Source organism: Camelus dromedarius, chromosome 27, assembly GCF_036321535.1.
Source record: "Camelus dromedarius isolate mCamDro1 chromosome 27, mCamDro1.pat, whole genome shotgun sequence".
Classification (NCBI taxonomy): domain Eukaryota; kingdom Metazoa; phylum Chordata; class Mammalia; order Artiodactyla; family Camelidae; genus Camelus; species Camelus dromedarius.
The window spans coordinates 7,206,768-7,226,317 of NC_087462.1; the positions used below are offsets into that span (position 1 = coordinate 7,206,768).

At 56.6% G+C, this 19,550-nt stretch overlaps 4 protein-coding genes across 4 annotated transcripts; 3 read left to right on the forward strand and 1 right to left on the reverse strand.

Annotated features, from left to right (window-relative positions):
* The first annotated feature begins 2,508 nt into the window (after nucleotides 1-2,508).
* JUNB (JunB proto-oncogene, AP-1 transcription factor subunit) lies at nucleotides 2,509-4,366 on the forward strand. Its single transcript, XM_010993803.3, has one exon. The coding sequence runs from the start codon at nucleotides 2,814-2,816 to the stop codon at nucleotides 3,855-3,857; it is 1,044 nt and encodes a 347-aa protein (XP_010992105.1). The 5' UTR covers nucleotides 2,509-2,813; the 3' UTR covers nucleotides 3,858-4,366.
* Nucleotides 4,367-6,527: 2,161 nt separating this feature from the next.
* PRDX2 (peroxiredoxin 2) lies at nucleotides 6,528-9,390 on the reverse strand. The gene is made up of 6 exons (XM_010993804.3): nucleotides 9,276-9,390; nucleotides 8,696-8,807; nucleotides 8,446-8,599; nucleotides 7,718-7,840; nucleotides 7,415-7,545; nucleotides 6,528-6,841 (listed from the first exon to the last, which is right to left on the reverse strand). The coding sequence occupies exons 2-6, from the start codon at nucleotides 8,796-8,798 to the stop codon at nucleotides 6,756-6,758; spliced, it is 597 nt and encodes a 198-aa protein (XP_010992106.1). The 5' UTR covers nucleotides 8,799-8,807; nucleotides 9,276-9,390; the 3' UTR covers nucleotides 6,528-6,755.
* Nucleotides 9,391-9,447: 57 nt separating this feature from the next.
* Nucleotides 9,448-12,020, forward strand: THSD8 (thrombospondin type 1 domain containing 8). The gene is made up of 3 exons (XM_064479887.1): nucleotides 9,448-9,759; nucleotides 10,853-11,058; nucleotides 11,881-12,020. Exons 1-2 carry the CDS (start codon nucleotides 9,609-9,611, stop codon nucleotides 11,050-11,052), a joined length of 351 nt encoding a protein of 116 aa, XP_064335957.1. The 5' UTR covers nucleotides 9,448-9,608; the 3' UTR covers nucleotides 11,053-11,058; nucleotides 11,881-12,020.
* Nucleotides 12,021-12,171: 151 nt separating this feature from the next.
* Nucleotides 12,172-17,631, forward strand: RNASEH2A (ribonuclease H2 subunit A). Its single transcript, XM_010993805.3, has 8 exons — nucleotides 12,172-12,305; nucleotides 12,520-12,591; nucleotides 12,718-12,844; nucleotides 12,939-13,026; nucleotides 14,381-14,518; nucleotides 14,625-14,712; nucleotides 15,687-15,810; nucleotides 15,921-17,631. The coding sequence occupies exons 1-8, from the start codon at nucleotides 12,179-12,181 to the stop codon at nucleotides 16,054-16,056; spliced, it is 900 nt and encodes a 299-aa protein (XP_010992107.3). The 5' UTR covers nucleotides 12,172-12,178; the 3' UTR covers nucleotides 16,057-17,631.
* The last annotated feature ends 1,919 nt before the right edge of the window (nucleotides 17,632-19,550 follow it).

Below are 19,550 nucleotides of genomic sequence, written 5' to 3' on the forward strand. Positions count from 1 at the left end.
CAAGGCCACTGCTCTGCTGGACTTCCCCCTGCCCCCACAGAGCTCAGTTTCTCTTTTGCCTCTTTCATTTTCCTTCCCTCCACACTTGGTGAGCTCTGTGTCTGCCCTATGAAGGCTAGCTAGCCCTTCTCTCTCAGCCTCTTTCTACCCTAAAGAAACTTCATGCTCTCCAAAGACAGAGGTCTCTCTCTCTCTCTCTCCCTCGGAGAAAGACAGAGAGGTTGAGATGTGGCGGGAGTGGAGAGGAAGAGACTGAGCTTCTCACCTCTGGTTCTAGTGGCTCATATCCTATCTGCTTGGAAGTCTCACCTTAGGTCTAACTAGAAGCCTCATCATCGAAACCTTCACTCATTCCTGGGGAAGGGGCTCTGGAGGGGTTCTTTCAGATTCTCCCCTTGGATTTTCAGGTCCCTTCTGTCTGGAGAGGAGGAATGCCCTCAGATGAGGGGGTGGATCCCCCCTTTAGGTATTCTGAATGGTGAGGAGACCCCACCCCCACACACACGAAAACAGGAGTAGGGCCTCTCACGCACATGAGTGAAAGAGGGGGCACCCCAGCCCCTAGAGACGAATGTGGGGAAGGACCCCAGACCTCCTGACAGAAAGCAAGGGCACCCTGCTCGAGGTACAAGGCAGCCGTGCCAGCCCACCAAGGCGCCGGGGTCGCCTCGAGGCATTGGCCCGCCCCTTCCACGCCCTGTCGGGTCGGGCCGGGGGCGAAGTCCGACCCAGGCCCGCGGGCAGGCGGGGACCTGCCAGGCTGGGTCGGGCCGGGCAGGGCCTGGCAGGACGTAGCTCCAGAGCGGCTGGGTGGGGCCGGGCCAGGCGGCCGTGGGGGCCCCGGGGGCGGCGACCGGGGCTGGTCGGGACTAGCCGTTCGGGGGCCCTGGCGCGCCCTGGGACCTGGCAGATACCCGGGCTCCCGGCTGCAGGCCGGGGGCCCCAGGACAGGGCTGACCACACCCCTTCCTGTGCCCTAATATGGGCGTCGAGGAGAGACTCCGGGGGCCGCCCCGCCCCCAGTCCTGCCCGCGGACTCCAGCCTGTTGCCAAGGCGACCAGGCCCCGCTCCCCGTGAGTCCCCCTCTGTCGGGCCAATGGAATCGTCCCCGGACCGCCAGCCTCCACAATCGCCTGCCGGCGCCGAGGGCTGAACCATTGTTGGGTGGGGGTCGGTGACTGGAGGCCTCAGCAGCTGGGCGTGTTCGGCGCACCCTCGTCTCCTGGGGGTCTCAAGCCTAGGTTCCTCTTCCGAGGCTCTGAACGCAGCTGGACCCAGGGTGGGGCGCATGGTCCCGTAGGATTCGAGTGACGGAGGCAGGGCCGGGCTCCTTCCCCCGGGGCTGTTGCCACACTTCCTGCCGCAGCGCTCTTTCCCCAGCCTGTTTCTAAGGAAGGAGTGGGGTTGGGCGACCGCGCCCCGGCCGTCGGGCTGGGTCTAGGCACCAGGAGCCGACACGGTATCAGTCAAGCCCTGGGTCACTGGGGGAGGGCTTTGAGGTGGGAACAGAGTATACAGGCACCTAGAGTTCACCCACGAGAAGGGGTGCCGATCATGGAAGATCCAGCAGTCCTTGTCCCCAGGATCCACAAAGACCCCTCCTTCTTTTATGTCTCAACCGGGCACCCTCTGTCAGTGTCATCTCAGCTCTGAAGGAGTGCCCTGACCTTTCTAATTATCCTTCATCGGGGCTTCAAAGGTGAGCCCAGTGACCCCCCAACCTCTGACAGTGTCCCAATCTTCTACTCCACGTATTTTCCTTGACTCAGTATACCCCAGGACCCTCACCCACTCTCTGCATATCTAGATTCCCCTAATTCTTTCCCATTCCCACTTGTGGGGGACTCAGTCTCTCCCAGGGACTCCAGGACCCCTACTCATTTTTTTGCATAGTGGGGTTCTCCAGCCACTCCCGTGTACCCCTTTGGTCTCTCCTCCTCACTTTTCCTGGGGTCAGTTCCTCCCGTGAAAATTCCAGTCCTTTAACCCTTCTGGACTCAGGACAACTACTCAATTCCTGAGTCAGGCGTCTCCCTACCCTTCCTGGGGCTACCCTGCTTAGCTCTCCTGTCTCTCCTTTGCGGGATCTCTCAGTGCATTCTCAGCCCTCCAGCCCCTCTGGGATACTCCGGATCCCTCAGGCCTTCAGCGCGCCCTCCAGGACCACCCCCTCAACACACACACACTTGCTCTGTACCAGTTCCTCCTAACCCTCATTGCGTATTCCAGGGAAATTATCGGCCTCCCTGGAGCCTCTCCCCGTGTGTCTCAGACCTCTCCAGCACCCCCTTCGTTGTGCACCCCAGGGTCCCCTGAGCCCCTCCCCCTGCAGCCTTGCCGAGCCACCCAGCCCGTGGCCGCTGTTTACAAGGACACGCGCTTCCTGACAGTGACGCGAGCCGCCTCCTCCCCTTCCCCACGCTCCAGGAGGGGGGCGCGGGGGCCTGGCTCCGGCGACGGCCAATCGGAGTGCACTTCCGCAGCTGACAATCGCCGTATAAAGGCTTGTGGCTCCGGCTGAGCGGCTGGGACCTTGAGCGCGGCCAGGCCACCATCGGAGCCAGCTGGGAGCAGGGAGCAAGGGGGAAGCGACACCAAGAAAGCGAGCGCACTAGAGAGGGGTAGGGGGGCTCGAGAAGCCGCACAGAGCTTCCGCGCACTGCCGCCGCTGGCCTCTCCCAGCCTGTGCCAGCCCCCAGGAACCCGCGTCCAGCCACCCAGTCCAGCTACCGCCGCGGACAGCGCGCCGCTCGCTGCAGCGAGGCCCGGGGCGGCCCCGCAGGGACCCCCTCAGACCGCCCGGGCCGGCCGGATGTGCACTAAAATGGAACAGCCCTTCTACCACGACGACTCATACGCAGCGGCGGGATACGGCCGGACTCCTGGCGGCCTCTCTCTACACGACTACAAACTCCTGAAACCCAGCCTGGCGCTCAACCTGGCCGACCCCTACCGAAATCTCAAAGCACCCGGGGCGCGGGGTCCCGGCCCAGAGGGCAGCGGTGGCGGCAGCTACTTTTCCGGCCAGGGCTCAGACACAGGCGCGTCGCTCAAGCTCGCCTCATCGGAGCTGGAGCGCCTGATCGTCCCCAACAGCAACGGCGTGATCACGACAACGCCCACGCCTCCGGGACAGTACTTTTACCCCCGCGGGGGTGGCAGCGGTGGAGGTGCGGGGGGCGCAGGGGGCGGCGTCACCGAGGAGCAGGAAGGCTTCGCCGACGGCTTTGTAAAAGCCCTGGACGACCTGCACAAGATGAACCACGTGACACCCCCCAACGTGTCCCTGGGCGCCAGCGGGGGTCCCCCGGCCGGGCCCGCGGGTGTCTACGCCGGCCCGGAGCCGCCTCCCGTCTACACCAACCTCAGCAGCTATTCTCCAGCCTCTGCGCCCTCCGGAGGCGCCGGGACCGCCGTCGGCACTGGGAGCTCATACCCGACGGCCACCATCAGCTACCTCCCACACGCGCCGCCCTTCGCCGGTGGCCACCCTGCGCAGCTGGGCCTGGGTCGCGGCGCCTCCACCTTCAAGGAGGAACCGCAGACCGTGCCTGAGGCGCGCAGTCGCGACGCCACGCCGCCAGTGTCCCCCATCAACATGGAAGACCAGGAGCGCATCAAAGTAGAGCGCAAGCGGCTGCGGAACCGGCTGGCGGCCACTAAGTGCCGGAAGCGGAAGCTGGAGCGTATCGCGCGCCTGGAGGACAAGGTGAAGACACTCAAGGCCGAGAACGCGGGGCTGTCCAGCACTGCCGGCCTCCTCCGGGAGCAGGTGGCCCAGCTCAAACAGAAGGTCATGACCCACGTCAGCAACGGCTGCCAGCTGCTGCTTGGGGTCAAGGGACACGCCTTCTGAGCGCCCCCCCATACCCCCTCCTTACGGACATTTCCCCAGCCTGGACGGCTGGGCGCCCGCCTCCCATGGGGCAAGGGGGCAGGCGGTGGGCACCGGCCTTGGGACCTGGGGGCGCCGCAAACCACACTGGACTCCTGCTCGCCCGCTCTGCGCCCAGTCCTTCCACCTCGACGTTTACAAGCCCCCCTTCCACGTTTTTTGTATGTTTTTTTTTCTTGCTGGAAAGACTCAATTCATATTGGATATAATATATTTGTGTATTTAACAGGGAGGGGAGGAGGGGGCGATGGCGGCGGAGCTGGCCCCGCCGCCTGGTACTCAAGCCCGCGGGGATACTGGGGAGGGGACCTCCGCCCCCTGCCCTCCCCCTCTGCAACGTACTGTGGAAAAGAAACACGCACTTGTTATCTAAAGAGTTTATTTTGATGTGTTTGTGTGTGTGTGTGCGTTTGTTGTTCGGACTTTTTATTGAATCTATTTAAGTAAAGAAAAAAAAGGTTCTTTATTAATTTCTGTTGTCTTTTTTTCCAACCCGGGCGGGCGGAGGGAAGAGTACTGGGCGGCCCCCATCCCACTGCTGTTTGTGCCTCGTTCTAGTACGTGTCATCCTCGCCAGCTCTGTTCAGGCATCTTGCGGCCCCACTTCAGGTGTCCAACCCTTCTTGCGTCCCCTCATTTTCCAGGTTGGGAGGTCCAGCGCGGTTACGCGGTCCAGCCAGCCAGCACCAGAGGCCGGGATGCCTGGGGCGAAACGCGCAGTGCGCGGGCGCGGCCCCGCCCAGCCGCGCGCGCCGGGGCTTTCCCCGCTGACGCAGCGGAAGCGCTGTCCAAACATGGGCCGATTCTGCCCAGTGACGCGACGGCGGTCTCCGGGCAGATTCCGGGAATCCCCTCCCCCGCTCTGCCGGGCAGGGCCGCGGCGCCGGGAAGGGGGCCGGGATTTTCCCAGGCAGAAGGCTGCCGAGGCCCGGAAAGCCCCAGGCCTGGGTCCAGAGAGTCCGCGGTGGGCGGGCCGCGCTCCTGAGCTCTGGGAGCCACCCCAGATTCTCCCCACATCGGGCTGGCGCCTGGGCCCTGTCGCGCCCACGCCTGCTCCGTCTGACCTGACCCGGGCGGGGGGTTGCAGTTGCCTGCGCGTCGTGACTGCCGCGGTCCCCCCACCCCCGCCAGGAAGGGCGGTGCCCGTCTGCCAGTTTCCCCTCCCGGGTGCCAGGCCTGGAGCGGGGCGACTGCCAGGTCTGGTCCTGCCGGGGCGGCTGCTTGGGCCGCCGGGCGCCGCCGCCGCCGCCGCCGCCGCCCTCGCATGGGGCTGCTTCCCCCGTAGCTGGGACGGGTGGAGGGAGGCTGGTGAGCCCCGAGGGGGTCTGGTTGGCTTTGGAGCTGGAGGCCCCCAGAGCAGCAGAGGGAAACACAGGCCAAGAAACCAGGCCACAGGGGCGAGGTGGGTTAAAACAGACGCTTTATTAATTCATTTATAAAATACTGAACAACCTGGCCTTGGTGTCAATCTTGGACCAGGGCAGACAGACAATAAACAAGCAAACATGATTCGGAGATGGTGGTAAGTGCTAGGAAGAGAAAAAACTGGTCAAAGTAGTAGTGATGGGGCAGGAGAGGTGAGCTGCTTTGAGCTGAGAATGGATGGGGAATATGAACCTTTAATGAAGTGATTTTTCAGATTTGAAGTCAAGCCCCGAGAATCCTGAGTAACAGCTCTCTGGGCAGAGGGAACGGCACATGCAAAGTTCCTGTGGCCTGAACAAATCAGCCTGTTAAAGAACAGCAAGAAGCCAGTGTGCTGCAATGGAGTGAACCAGGAAGGGAGAGATGAGGTCAGGGAAGATCACGCAGGGCCTTGGGGAGTGTAGATAAAACTCCAAGGCTGAGAAGAGTGACCTTGGAGCATATTAGGGTGGGTAGCAATATTAATAATGGGCCTATGGATTAAATACACATATCAATCTTGTTCTGTGGAAGGAAATGGGGGCTTAGAGTGGTAAAGCCACTCCCCTGAACATGCACAGCATCAAACTGCACTCCTTCTAACACTGTCTTGCTCCTAACACCTGCCTTCCAGCTTCACTCTCATCCTTCCACTCCCGGGGCAGATGGAAAGCCCTTCCAATCTGGGGTGGGGCAGAACTTGCAGGAGGGACTATGTGTGTACATCAAGTTCCCACTCTTGGTTCTGCTCTCAGGATTGAGTCCCCACCTTCTTTCAGCCCCAGGGACCTGGTCCTAATAACCATTAACAGGGCCCTGAGCTTCACATACTTTTAGATCCCTTTTAACGTGTATAGTGATGTGGGTTGGTTGTCTTTATTCCCAATTTGCTGTTGAAGAGACCCAGGGAAGATCACAGCTCTTAAGAGGCATTTGAACCCAAGCTGGTTGTTGACAAGGTGCGAGTGCTGCCCTGAGTAGCCAGGTTTCAGGTTGTAAGGCAGCCTGGGACTTGCTCCCTGCAAGGGGCAAACAGCGCCACCTTCCTCACTCCCCAACCGCCTTCAGGCCAAGGAAAAAGAGGAAGAGTAAGCGCTGAGCGTGAGGTGCGACTGCCACCTTGTGGTGGAGATCAGTAACTACAGTCAGTTTCCCAGACCAGAGCCTGGAGAAAGGGGGCGGGGAGTGGTGTGGTACCACACCAGGACAAACCACACGAACACAGACTTAACTGTCCCGAACACTTTATTGGTCACGTCTAGGCCTGTGCCCTGGGAGGGGGTCACCATTCACCAGCTCCCAGCTGGGAGCTTGAGAAGGCCTTGGCCTAGCCCTTTAGGGCCATGGACTGTAGAGTCTGAAGGGGCAGGTCTGGCCTTTCCTGGGTCAGCTCAAGGCACCCAGACAGGGGCACAGATGGGGGCCAAGACCCAAGCTTGCCACCTGTCTGCCAGCCTAGTTGTGTTTGGAGAAATATTCCTTGCTGTCGTCCACATTGGGCTTGATTGTGTCACTGCCTGGCTTCCAGCCAGCAGGACAGACTGGAAAGACAGAGATGCACATGTGAGGTTAAAGGGCCATATTCAAGGTAGGGCCATAGTGAGGGGACAGATAGGCAAAGCAAGAGCATGAGTTGCAGAAGAAAAAGCCTGGAGCCGAGTGTTCCAGGCCCAAGACCATGCTGCATGGAGAAGCCCTCCAAACCCAGCTGCAGGATTTTCTGGCTGACATTTTAACTTCCTTTTTGGCTCCTTTCATCCCATCTTTCTCTCTCAGCCCCAGCCCCACTGGACTTCGAGGGCCTGGCTGTGATCAGGTTGTGTCCTTCACATGAGAAGATACTCTGATCCAACTAACATTAAAGCCTGCCTGGGACACTCATTCTCAAATACCTTCTATAGATTTCTATTACCTCCCAGCTCCCCAGTCTCATATTGGGGTATTTCCCCCACCAGACTAGAAACTTCCTGGCTTCCGGCCTTGAGCTGAATCTTCTTTGGGGCCCTCACATCCATCCCACACGGGTGATAAGCAGGCAATGAATGTACGCACGCATGACAGAGGGGCTGCATAGGTACCCACATGTGAACATGTCAGTGTGTGTGTCTGCTCACCTTCCCCGTGCTCATCTGTGTACTGGAAGGCCTGGACCAGCCGCAGAGCCTCGTCCACGGAGCGTCCCACGGGCAAATCATTGATAGTGATCTGGCGAAGGATACCCTTGCCATCGATGATAAAGAGGCCCCTAAGATATCAGGGTTCATAGTGAGGAGCTGGGGCTCCCACTATTAGGGCTAGGGGAGGGAGTATCGACTTCCTGCTAGCCACAGGGTTAGGGGCAAGGAGGGCATCACCCAAGAGTGGTCCCCTCACCCTGACACCCTGAGGACAGGGGCTTCCTGAGGCTGCCACAGTACCTGTAGGCGATGCCCTCGTCTTCCTTTAGCACACCATAATCACGGGACAAGCTTCTGGTTACATCAGCCAGCAGGGGGATGTTCAGGGGGCCCAAGCCTCCCTCCTTCCGAGGGGTGTTGATCCTAGGGGTGGGGAAGACAGGGCTGGGACCTCAGGATGCCTGGCACAGCAAGGTCCTCACCATGCGGGCCTGGGTGTGATAAGGGCTGGAGAGGGAGTGCTGGAGGTGAGCGATAAGGGGCTTTGGAGTAAGGCCTGGGGAGCCCCACCCATCCCACCCTGAAGTGGGTGCAGGGGCTGTTTCCTCCAGCTGGGAAGACTAAGCTAATACTCTAGCAAATGGCTTCACATGTGCTTGTGGCTGCCTGCATCTTGGGGCAGAGAACCTGCCTTTGTCTCTATCCTTCTATCTTTATCTCTGTGTTCTGGCACCCATCCCTTCACTCTCTTGAACTGGAGTTTTCACCTTATTGAAATAGTTCTTGGGAGGGAGACTGGTGTTGCCCTAAGTGAGATAAAACATCTGCAACTCTCTAGGCCTCCCGACTAGTTTCCAAATGCTAATTGTCATCATCGTTAAAGACTTTGGACATCACTATTTCCATTATTTTCAAGATGCGAAAGGGAGGCGCAGAGATTGAACACTGGCCACGAGAACACACAGCTCCGACCCTATGGACGGGCAGGTTTAGCTGCACCCTCCCTCCTTGCTGGTCCCCACTCATACCAAGCCAGGTGGGTGAACTGAGAGTCGACGGAGACCCCCAGCACCTCGCAGCCCAGCTTGTGGAACTCCTCAGCATGCTCACTGAAAGCGATGATCTCCGTGGGGCACACAAAGGTGAAGTCCAGCGGGTAGAAAAAGAGAACCAAGTATTTCCCTGGGGAACGGGGTGCGAATAGACAAGGAGTGAGGGCTCAGTGCCTCTAATGCCTGTGCTCCGCCCCCACCAGGCTCCCCTCCAGGCCGCCCTCACCTCTGTAGTCTGAAAGCTTCACCTCCTTGAAGGCGCCATCTACCACGGCGGTGGCCTGGAACTCGGGGGCGTGCTTTCCGATGTGCGCGTTGCCTGAAGCCATGACTGAAAGCTGAGACCCACCCCCTCCCGGTCAGTACGCCCGGGAGGACCCTTTGTCCTCGCTCCCCAAGGTCACGAGGCGGCTGGGCCCAGTTACTGAGTCAGAGCGGCGGAGGCAACAGCAGCACTGCCCTGCACCCTCTCCAGGACCAGGTCCACACGGCCTTGAGACTTTGGGAGACCCACCCCCCTGGACAGCGAGAGCGGCGGGACAGCTGCCGCCCGGCCCCTCGTTTGCGCGTCGGCCTGAGCGCGGCCGCGCAAGCCCACCGGCCCAGCAGGAGACGCCGCGAGCAGGGGGCGGGGAGCCTGGGGATGCGGCCTGTACTCCAAGGCTCTGGCCTCGGTTTTCCCCGCAAGCACAAAGGCAGTCGCTAGGGTGGGCGGAAAATAAAGGCAGCCAGCGCTGAGGCCTGGATGGAGCCTGGGCTGCACCAAGGGGGATCGAGGCAGCCCGGTGCACTCGAGGTGTTCATACCTGCGTGGGCAAGGGCGTGGCGCGCGGAGCAGCAGATGCGCGGACTCGCTCTCTCAGCGCCAAGTGCACCCTGGGCCGCGGAGCCTTTTATGCCCGGCCCGAACCATGACGCGCAGGGCGGGGGGGTGGGCGGACGAGCCGGGCGGTCGGGTCCACTGCAACCGCAGGGGAGGGGAAGCGGGGCTGGTCGCATCCACGTGCCAGCGGGCCGCGGGGGGAGACGAGCAGCCGTGGGCCCCGACCACTGCACCCTTCCGCGGGGGTGGTGTGGGGCGCCGCAGACTGCGCGCGGGGCTCCTCTTTGGAGCGCGCCGGGGTCGGTTGGAGTCGGGCATGGCCTGGAGCCGGGCGGCGCTACTGCTGCCGCCTCTGATGCTCCTGCTGCTGGCGACCCCTGTCCAGGTCTCCCCCGACTACCATTACTTCGGCGAGCAGGGCGAAGGGGACATCTGGGAGCAGCTGCGGCTGCAGCATCGGGAGAAAGGTAACCGCAGGCCGCGGGTATGACTGTGAGGAATGGTGCCCCATTTTCCTACTTCACCAGGTGGCTGCAAATAGACCCTCCTCCAGGGACTGCAAATCTCTGCCCAACTGCGCCGTGGCGGCGCCATTCGGGCTGGTTAGTTTTCTCTGAGGCTTAGTTTTCTCACCTGTAAATTGAGACAGAGACTGTCTTTAAGCAGCTTACACGGGGAGACGGGACACGGGCAGGCAATAAATACCGAAGCAGACATACCCTTAAAGTCATGGGTAGTACTGGGAAGGGCGGAGATAGAGAAGGAAGGGTGCAGGTAAACTTCTGAACTCAGAGAAGGCCCGGCTGAAGAAAGATACCCAATGCAGCCAGATGCCAAGCAAAAGACGAAAATGCGAAGATTTAGGGGGAAGAGTGCGCCAGGGAGTCAGAACAGCAAGTGCCAAGGTCAAAGTCCTGACAGGGGAATGGAAAGAGGCCAGTATTGTCTGGCTGAGGCTTGGTGAGTACATGAGGTGTCAGGACTTTGTGAACCACAGAGTTAGGCTAAGACCTGTCAACTCAGGCCTTATGGAGGGAGGAATCAGTAAAAGAACAGTTGTAAAGGGCCTCTCATAAATGTTGCAGCTGCTTTGAAAGTGATCACAATAATTGTTTTTGTATTACATGTGAGCACATCGCCAGGGGCTTTAAGTACCTTCATTATGCCAGTTATGTCATTTAATTTACCACCTGACAACGCTGCTGGTCAGGTGACACTTTGTCCATTGGACAGACTCATGATCACGCCCCTGAAGAGATAGGAGTCACCTTCAGATTGTGGACACCAACTGGACAGGCAGGCACAGGTGGGAAGTGTTATTTTGCAGTCCGTCTGGGCCACTCACCAGATATGTGAGCTTGGAAGGGCGGCTTGCTCTCTAGCTATGAGTTTCCTCACCTGGGACTAATGGGAAGATTAAATGAGATAATCTATGGTGGGGTACTGGCAGAGGCACAGCCCGGCAAACATGAACAGCTGTTATGTGTTAGTGTCTTTATCCTCCTCCCTCCCTAGAGGGGGAGGGGATAGGTTCCCCTCTACCTGGCCCTCCATCCTTAGAATTGGGAGACTCTGTCCTTGGCCCGTGGGGAAAGTGGCGCTGTTTCTGCGACCTGGGCAAGCAGGAGCGCAGCCGCGAGGTGCTGGGCACAGCGCCGGGCCCGGTGTTCATGGACAGCGAGAATCTGGTGCAGGTGCGGCCCTGCCGGCAACAAGATTGTACATCCTGCAAGCCGATCGACTGCAGCTGGAGGCCCTGAGCCCGGGTGAGAATCGGGCGCAGAGGAGGTGGGGCCGGGAAGGGCTGGCGAGTCAGGGGCCGCGGGTTCCCAGGGTGGGCAGGGAGAGGGGAAAGGGCTGTTGGGGGCGGGTAAGAGCGGGCACCGGAAAGGAAAACGAAGTCTGGGGCTTGATCGCGGTGTGGGATGGGAGAGCTGAGTCAGGAGATGTGAGCCCCCCTGATATCCGAGGAGAAAGGAAGAAAGGTTGTGGGGCCGGAGAGGGGAAAACGGAGCTGGAGGAACTGGGACCCTGGTGAGGAACAGAAATCCACAGGCCGAGGGCGTGAGCCCCGCTGAAAGCAGGGAATCGAAAGAGACGTGCCGCGCGGTGGACAAATCTAGGAGGCGTGCTTCTCGCTAAGATGGGGGAGAGGGAGAAGGGTGGTATGGGGGTGCACCCCGAGTTGGGGGGAAGGAGCCTGCGTGGTGGGTGGAGACTCTGAGCCGAGTCTTTAGAAGTCTGCGGTCTTGGTTCGGGGAGTCTTAGCCCGAATGAGAGAGAGGGTAGTACCAGGCAAGGGGAGGGGGGCGCTCCGGATGAGCGACAGAGAGGGGGAGTTGGGGAACTCCAAGAATGAAGGTTTGAGCTCCATGGGAGCGCGGATTCCTAGTCCACGGGTCTTAGACTGTGTGGAGTGGCAGGGACCGCGAGTACAAAGTGCCTGAAACCAGATGGGGGACAGGAATTCAGCGATACAGACACCGTATTCTGGGAGTATAGTGGTATTTGAACTTCTAGGCCCTGACCGAATCGGGTCCTCCAAGGCCCGCCTCAATTTCCCTTTTATTTCCCTCCCATCCCACTAGCCCCGGCGGGCGAAGCTCCAGAGACACCGGGGCGAAGCTTGGAAAGCGACCCCACCCACTCCGTTCCCCAAACCGAGAGCTCGGCTGTCTGTCCCCGGAACTACAATTCCCAGGAAGCCGCACGGCAGAGGCGCCGGCGCCGGCTGCGTAAACGTCAACGGCGGCGGGAACGTTGGGGGCGTGTCCCGCGCGCCGATTGGTCGAGAGCTAGCGCTGCTACGGAGCCCGCGGAAAACGCGCGGCAAGACCTTTGTTTGCAGACGTCGTTCTTGCGGCTGGTGGTGGCGGCAGAGGCAGCATGGATCTCAGCGAGCTGGAGAGAGACAATACGGGCCGCTGTCGCCTGAACTCACCTGTGCCCGCTGTGTGCCGCAAGGAGCCCTGCGTACTGGGCATCGATGAAGCGGGCCGGGGCCCTGTGCTGGGTGCGCCCCCAGGGCCGGGTCGGGGAGGGGCGTGATGAGGGGGATGCAAGTTTCCCTGGAACAGGAGCCGGAATTGCACCGGACTCAGGGAAGGGGAGGGGTAATAGTGGTGATGGGCACGACATTGGTGATGGCTCCAAAAAATAGCGGTGATAATGAAATAATAGGGACGGCGACTTTCATGGGCTCACTTGTTGGACCTCCGCTTCCCCAGGGCCCATGGTCTATGCCATCTGCTATTGCCCCCTGACCCGCCTGGCAGATCTGGAAGCCCTGAAAGTGGCAGGTGAGCCCTGGGGTACATCTAGGGAGGGGGGCTCCTGGGCATATGCAGGGGCGGGTGCAGGCTGGAGCGGGAGAGCAGAAACTAGGTGAACTAGCCGCTTTCCTTCTCTCCCAACCCTCCTCCCAGACTCAAAGACCCTGTCGGAGAGCGAGCGGTTCAGGCTCTTTGCGAAAATGGAGGAGGACGGGGACTTTGTGGGCTGGGCACTGGATGTGCTGTCTCCAAACCTCATCTCTACCAGCATGCTTGGGCGGTGAGGGGGGCCCCGGGGTGGAGGGGCAGACAGCATGGGCTGGAAGGGATGGGTGGCTGGAACGAGGTTGACTGAGCTCTGTTCCCCATCGCAGGGTCAAATACAACCTGAACTCCCTGTCCCATGATACAGCCACTGGGCTGGTGCGGTATGCGTTAGACCAGGGTGTGAAAGTGGCCCAGGTAAGCTAACTGTTGGATTACCCTCATTTAATCACCTCACTAGGGTATAAAAGGGCAGTGGATGATTCAGCATCAGACATACCTGGAGTCCCTCAAGAACATTTGTTACTGCTGTCGATGTCCTACTGTTTCTCTTATCCTAAATGTGTGCCGCACTGAGAACCATAGTGGAGTCCCCAGCCTCACCCCCATCTCATCTGTCTCCATGTCTTAAAAGCTCACTGTCCAGAACAAATCCCCCATCTGTTCACCTGCCCACAGTCTCTGTCCTAACCCAGGGCACCCTCCCCTCCTGGATGCCTGCCCCATCCTCCTCCAGCCCTCTCCCCTACAGTGTGCTCCCCACGAAGCAGACAGTTGTCTTTTTAAAATGTAAATCTCGGCATTTAATTTTCTGATCAAAGTGGAAGTTAAATCAGGAAAATTCACAGGCAAGTGGGGAATGAGGTTAAATCACCAGAGAGAAATGTAAGTTGGCATTGCATCAAGTGCTCTGAGGCAAAGAACAGAATGTCTTGAAAGAATACCAAGGACGCATGCACTTGAGATAGAGAATGTGTAAAGGGAGGCCTTGCTGAGGAGGTGGCTGAGGTCCAGGACTGGAATGTGAAGCTGATGTAGTAACTGAAGCAGACAAGGACCCTGCCCTCAGGGGTTCATGACCAAGTTGGGGAGACGATGAGCAGCTGGGAAACAAATAACAAAGGTGATTTTTGAGAATAACAACAGCTATAGAGATCACTTTTCCTGTTACCTTTCTGACCTCATCTCTGCTCCAGCCATGTGGTCTCTGTACCACTGTTCAGCATATTTGATATGGTCCCACCTCAAGTCCTTTGCACTAGCTGTTCCCGCTGCCTAGAATACTTTTTCCCAGATCTTTCCATAGCTCATTCCTTTATCTCTTTCAGATCTTTATTCGCATGGCACCAGTTCACAGTGACCTTCCCTGAACAGGCCCAAAATTTAAAAAATGGTAACCCCTTCAAGATCTCCCTTATGCTTTATTATTTATTCTGTTTCTTGTTTGTGGCCCTCACCAGAGTGTCCATTCCATGAGGCTAGGGGTTTTTGTCTGGCATGTTCACTGCTGTGTCCCCAGCACCTAGAGCAGACTATGGCATGCAGTAGGTTTTCAATAAATGTCGAATGGATATAGTGTGATCAGGAAAAGCCTCTTTGGGATGTGATGTTTGAGCTGAGACCCCAGGAGAAAGATACAGCCTGGGCACCAGCTGAGAGAAGAGTATTCCAGGCAGTGGGAACAGCAAGTGCAAAGGCCTTGAAACTGGATCACCTGCACAGTTGTTTTTCCAGATGTTGTTCAATGAATACATTTCTGTCACTGTGGCAGGTGTTTGTGGACACTGTCGGGCCTCCAGAGACGTATCAGAAGTGGCTTCAGCAGCGCTTTCCTGGCATTGAGGTGACAGTCAAGGCCAAAGCAGACGCCCTCTTCCCTGTGGTCAGCGCTGCCAGTATCTGTGCCAAGGTTAGGCCCCCTCTGGTCATGGTCAGCTCCCAGTATCCCCCTGGGCAGGAGGCAGGCGTGGAGGTTTCATGGGGAGGGAGATCCCAAGTGCCTGTCTTGCCTGCAGGTGGCCCGTGACCAGGCTGTGAAGAACTGGCAGTTTGTGGAAAAACTGCGGGACCTGGATGCTGATTATGGCTCAGGCTACCCCAATGGTGAGCAGACAGCAGTGACAATAACATAGTGACGGTGTGCTTCTGAGCTTTTCTAAGTTATTCTGCTCACCCTGTTCTGTAGCAGGAGAGGCTGAGGTCCAGAGGGGGCGGGGTGGTGGTGGCTGGAGGCTACTTTTAGCCAACATGTGGCAGAGCTGGATTCCAGCTGGCAGGCTCCGTCTTCCCTTCTCCCTCCCTCCCTCTGCTGTCTCTGGAGCCCCAGTGAAGGACCGAGCCCCATCATAGGTATCTGGCCATTTGTTAAGGGGAGAGGAGCAGGGAGGGGATACTGATTCACATCCAGTGGCCCCAGCTTAAGTCCATTGTTTCTCTTCATTATGGGGCTCAATCTCCTTGTCTGTGCAGTGGAAGTGATCGTGGCATCTCAGCCCCTACAAGGATACACAAGGGCAGATGCAGAGATTCAGTGGCTGGGTTTAAGGATCCCTCTGGCACTTGGGTGGCACAGCCCAGCCAGTCTGTAGTTGGAATGTATGTGAGGCCAAAGTGAGGAAACCTGGTCCAGGCCAAAGAGATTGGGCAGTGTTCAGTGCTAACAGCACCTGGTATGTGCCCTACAGAGCTGAGCCCTGGGAATTTGTCCATAAGCAAGACAAACAAGGACCTTCCTGTGCCCACTGAGTTCGTGGTTACCAGGGAGAAATGGGCATTACCCTAGTCCCTCATGATCCACAAATGCTGGCTTAAGGCCTGTTGTCCTTGGAGAAGTAAAGGAGGTGTCTCAGAGGCAGTCTTCCTAAACTGCACCTTGAGCAACTGTTGGTTAGAGAGTCAGGGGGAATTGCCTGTGCAAAGGTCCTGAGGTAGGAAGATGTTTCAGACAGTGGGTAGTGCCTCAGGGACTCCAGAGGAGGCCTGAGATGAGGTGGCAGGCCACAGGTGCCAGGCTGAGAAGCTGCATCATTATGGCAGGGCTCAGGGCTATCACATTGTTCACCCTACCCTTCCCTCAGATCCCAAGACAAAAGCATGGTTGAGGAAGCACGTGGACCCTGTGTTCGGCTTCCCCCAGTTTGTCCGGTTCAGTTGGCGCACAGCCCAGAGCATCCTGGAGACAGAGGCAGAAGATGTTACATGGTAGGTGTCCTGGAGGTGGTGTGAGGAAGGAGGGTGAGAGGCCAGGGGTCAGCCCTGGCTGGGAGGGCTGATCCCCAGAAATGGTCAGTGTTGCCATCTCTCTCCTACAGGGAGGACTCGCAGACAGGGGATCAGGAGGGACTCGGGAGGATCAAGTCCTACTTCAGTGAAAGCCCCCGAACCCGCCCCCACCTCCCCCATCGCTACTTCCAGGAACGCGGCCTGGAGTCAGCCACCACTCTCTAGGTTGCCAGTCTGTACCCCATTTACCCCCCCCCCCCCCACCGTTTGATTAAAATTGTTGAAGGAAACCTAAGTGTGGGAGTTCTCCTTGGGGACCAGATGTAGGGGTGGGAATATGCTCCGTCTGCATCTGGACCCAGTTGCTGACTTCTGGAACATAAAGGATGGGCACTGGTTGATTGATGTGACTTGCTTTTTAAAGTGTGCAACATATTTGTATGATGCAGAATTAGAAAGGAGTACGTTGAGAAGCTTCCCTCCCATCCTACTCTCAGCACAGTGGTAGGCTTCCTGGGATGTCTGTCCTTTTGGGGCTGCTGTACCAAAATACCACAGCCTGGCAGTTTGTAAACAACAGCTAGTTACTGCTCAGTTTGGAGGCTGGAAGTCCAAGATCAGGTTATGAACATGATTGGGGTTTGGTGAGGGTTCTCCTCCAGGTCTCAGACTGCCGACTTGCTGTGTCCTCACATGGTGGAAGGGGTGGGGAATCTCTGTGGGGTCCCTAATCCCACTCGTGAGAGCCCCACACTCATGACCTAATCACCTCCTTCAGGCCCCACTCGAAACACCATCTTCTATGGGGGTAGGATTTCAACATAAGAATTTGGATGGGGACACAAATACTCAGACCATAGCAGGTACCTTCTAGGTCTTTCTGGAGTTATTCTGGCATGTTACAAATATATGTATGGATACATCTTAACTGAAGGGTTCTTTTTTTACACAAATGGAAATAGTATCTGTTAGATTGTGCACATCACTCTTTTCACTGGGTGTATTTTGGAGATAATTCCAAATAGGTGTCTAAAAACCTTCCTCGTTCCCATGACAGCTACAGATTCCTCCATGGCATGACTGTCCTATAGTTTATTTAATACCTCTTAATAGATATTGAGTTGTCCCCCAGCTTGCTGTTAAACGTGTACAGCAGGGAGTGACAGGTTTGCCATCATTTTTCACACTTTAATCTGTAGGATAAATTCCCAGAGGTAGGATTGCTGGATTAGAAGGTCTATGTGGTTTGTTATTTGGGGATAGATTTCCAAATTCCCCTCTGTGGAGACTTACACTCAGTGGCACTCCCACCAGCAATGTAAGTGAGCACTTGTTTCCTTCACAGTCTTGCCGGCACCGGGACAGGTTTATCTCACTCCATGAGAGGTATGGAAGTCAAGTGGCTCAACAACATCAAAGACATCATTTTTTAAATCCATCTTCTATTTTGCCAGTTAAAGTTTTTTTGTTTTTGTTTTTGTTTTTTGCCTCTCATAGTCCCAAGATGGCTGCCACAGCCCCAGACATCACATCCCAACCTCCAAAGGCCTCATCTCCAGGCAGCCACTCTGTCTCTTCCTGGCTGAAAGTAGGACACATCTACATCTGAAGGAATCCCTGGCAAGGGGAATGGAATACCTTGCGTAAAGAGCCAAAAATAGGTACCTGGGAGGGAGGGAGAGACTCCCATCCCCATCCCTTGACTCCACCCCCAACTACCTTGACTTGAACGGAGGGATTTTACTGGAAAGGAAGAGGGAATGTCTTTTGGTTTTTTAAATAAATGCTCTGATGGCAGAAGCCAAGGGCATTGTGGGAGTATTATTCATGGAGCGTGTATTAGTCTGCCAAAGCTGTCATAGGAAAGTGTCATAGACTAGGGGACTGAAACAATACAACTTAATTTCCTCACAGTTCTGGAAGCTAAAAGTCCAAGATGAAGGCGTCAGAACAGGATTGCTTTCTTTTTTTTTTTCTTTATATTTTTATGGGGGGTGGGTAACTAGATTTTTTTTAATTTATTTATTTTAATGGAGTACTGGGGATTGAACCCAGGACGTGCTAAGCATGCGCTCTACCACTGAGCTGTGTGTCCCATCTGTGTGTCGCCCCCCCCCCCCCCCCCCCGCTGACCCCATTGGTCTCTTCTGAGGCTTCTCTCCTTGGGTTGTAAATAGCCATCTTCCTGTCTTCACATGGTCTTCTGTTTGTGTGTCTGTGTCCTAATCTCTGTGAGGACTCCAGTCATGTTGGATTAGGACCTGCCCATAGGACCTCATTTTACTTACTCTAAAGGTTTATCTTTAAATATAGTTACATTCTGAGGTACTGGGGGTTAGAGCTTCAACATGAAATTTCTTTTTTTTTTTTTGGCGGCAGGGGTAGGGGGTACGATTCAGCCCATAACAGAGCACCTCTGCACTGTGTACATGTCCTGTGCTGGACACGGGGAAGCCAGTGCTGACCAGCCAGAAAGGGTCCTAAACCTCCCATTGAGGACCAGAGGGCCCTTGGAGTGCACATGCGGCGGCCAGCTCTGGCCTGGGGCTTGTAGGGTCTGAGGACCTGAGTGGCCAAGATCTGATGGTTGAGGGCGCAGAACAGAAAACAGGAGGGTGAAGGGGGCTCTAGACAGTGGGAAGAGCAAGTTCAGAGACCCCGGGATGAGAAGACCCAGCTGCATGAAGGACCTGGAGCGGAGGTGATGAGGGCGGGCCTTGGAGAGGATCTCTGACTACCCCATTTTTCCACCTGAAGATATCTATTCACGCCTCAGCCTGTGGTTATCATTGTAGTTGCAAAACGTTGCAGAACCTGATTCCATTTGTGATTCTGCCCTTTTCTATGCTATAAATGTGGAGTACCTCAGCCTTGCCTCTTTCCCTCTCAGAATTATTAGAATTACAGTTCATCTTGAAATTATAGGCCCTTCTGACTGCTGATAGAATTTGACTTGGTAAGATAAGAAAGAATTGGTAATGTTCCCCTCTTTTCTTGCAGCTGGTGTAACTGGCGAATACTTCTAACACATGTCTAGGGATCCCTGGCTATTCTGAGTGGTATTCCCAGGCCAGCAGCATCAAGTTCACCAGGGAGTTAGAAAAGAGGAGCTCGAGTCCCACACCAAACCTGCCAAAGATCCTCAGGGTCTTGTTTAAAATGAGGTTGATAGCAACCTGAAAGTTTCAAGTGGACAGCCTTCTGGGTTATTCCTCTGATTCCCTCTCATTCACCCCCTCTGCCCATCTTTCAGTTCCTGTCCCAAGGTCCTCACTGGTGCCCCTCACCTCCAGTCTCAGCCCCGCCCTGCCCTGCCGGCAAGTGGCAGGCAAGGGTGTCAGTCTGATGGGTCTTCCCCTGCTTAAACCTGGGGCTCTCACACCCCTTATCATCAGCTCACAGCACCTACTCCTGGCATTCAAGGCCTTCTGTGATTTGACTCCAGCTCCCATGCTTTGTTCCAGGCTCACCAAGCAGCTGGGAGTTCCCAGAACCTGAAATTTTCAGGCCTGCTTGAAGTGCCCTTTGCTGTGGCTTGGTCCTCTGCCTGGAGACCCTTTAAAGGCTTATCTCACTCCTCTTCCTTGAATGCCTGCTTATCCTCCTTGTCACAATAACAGTGCATATGTGACATCATCAACAACAACAGTGATCATGGATGATGCCTACATTTATTGAGTGTTAATTACATGCCAGGCATTTTCTGAGCATTTTATTTG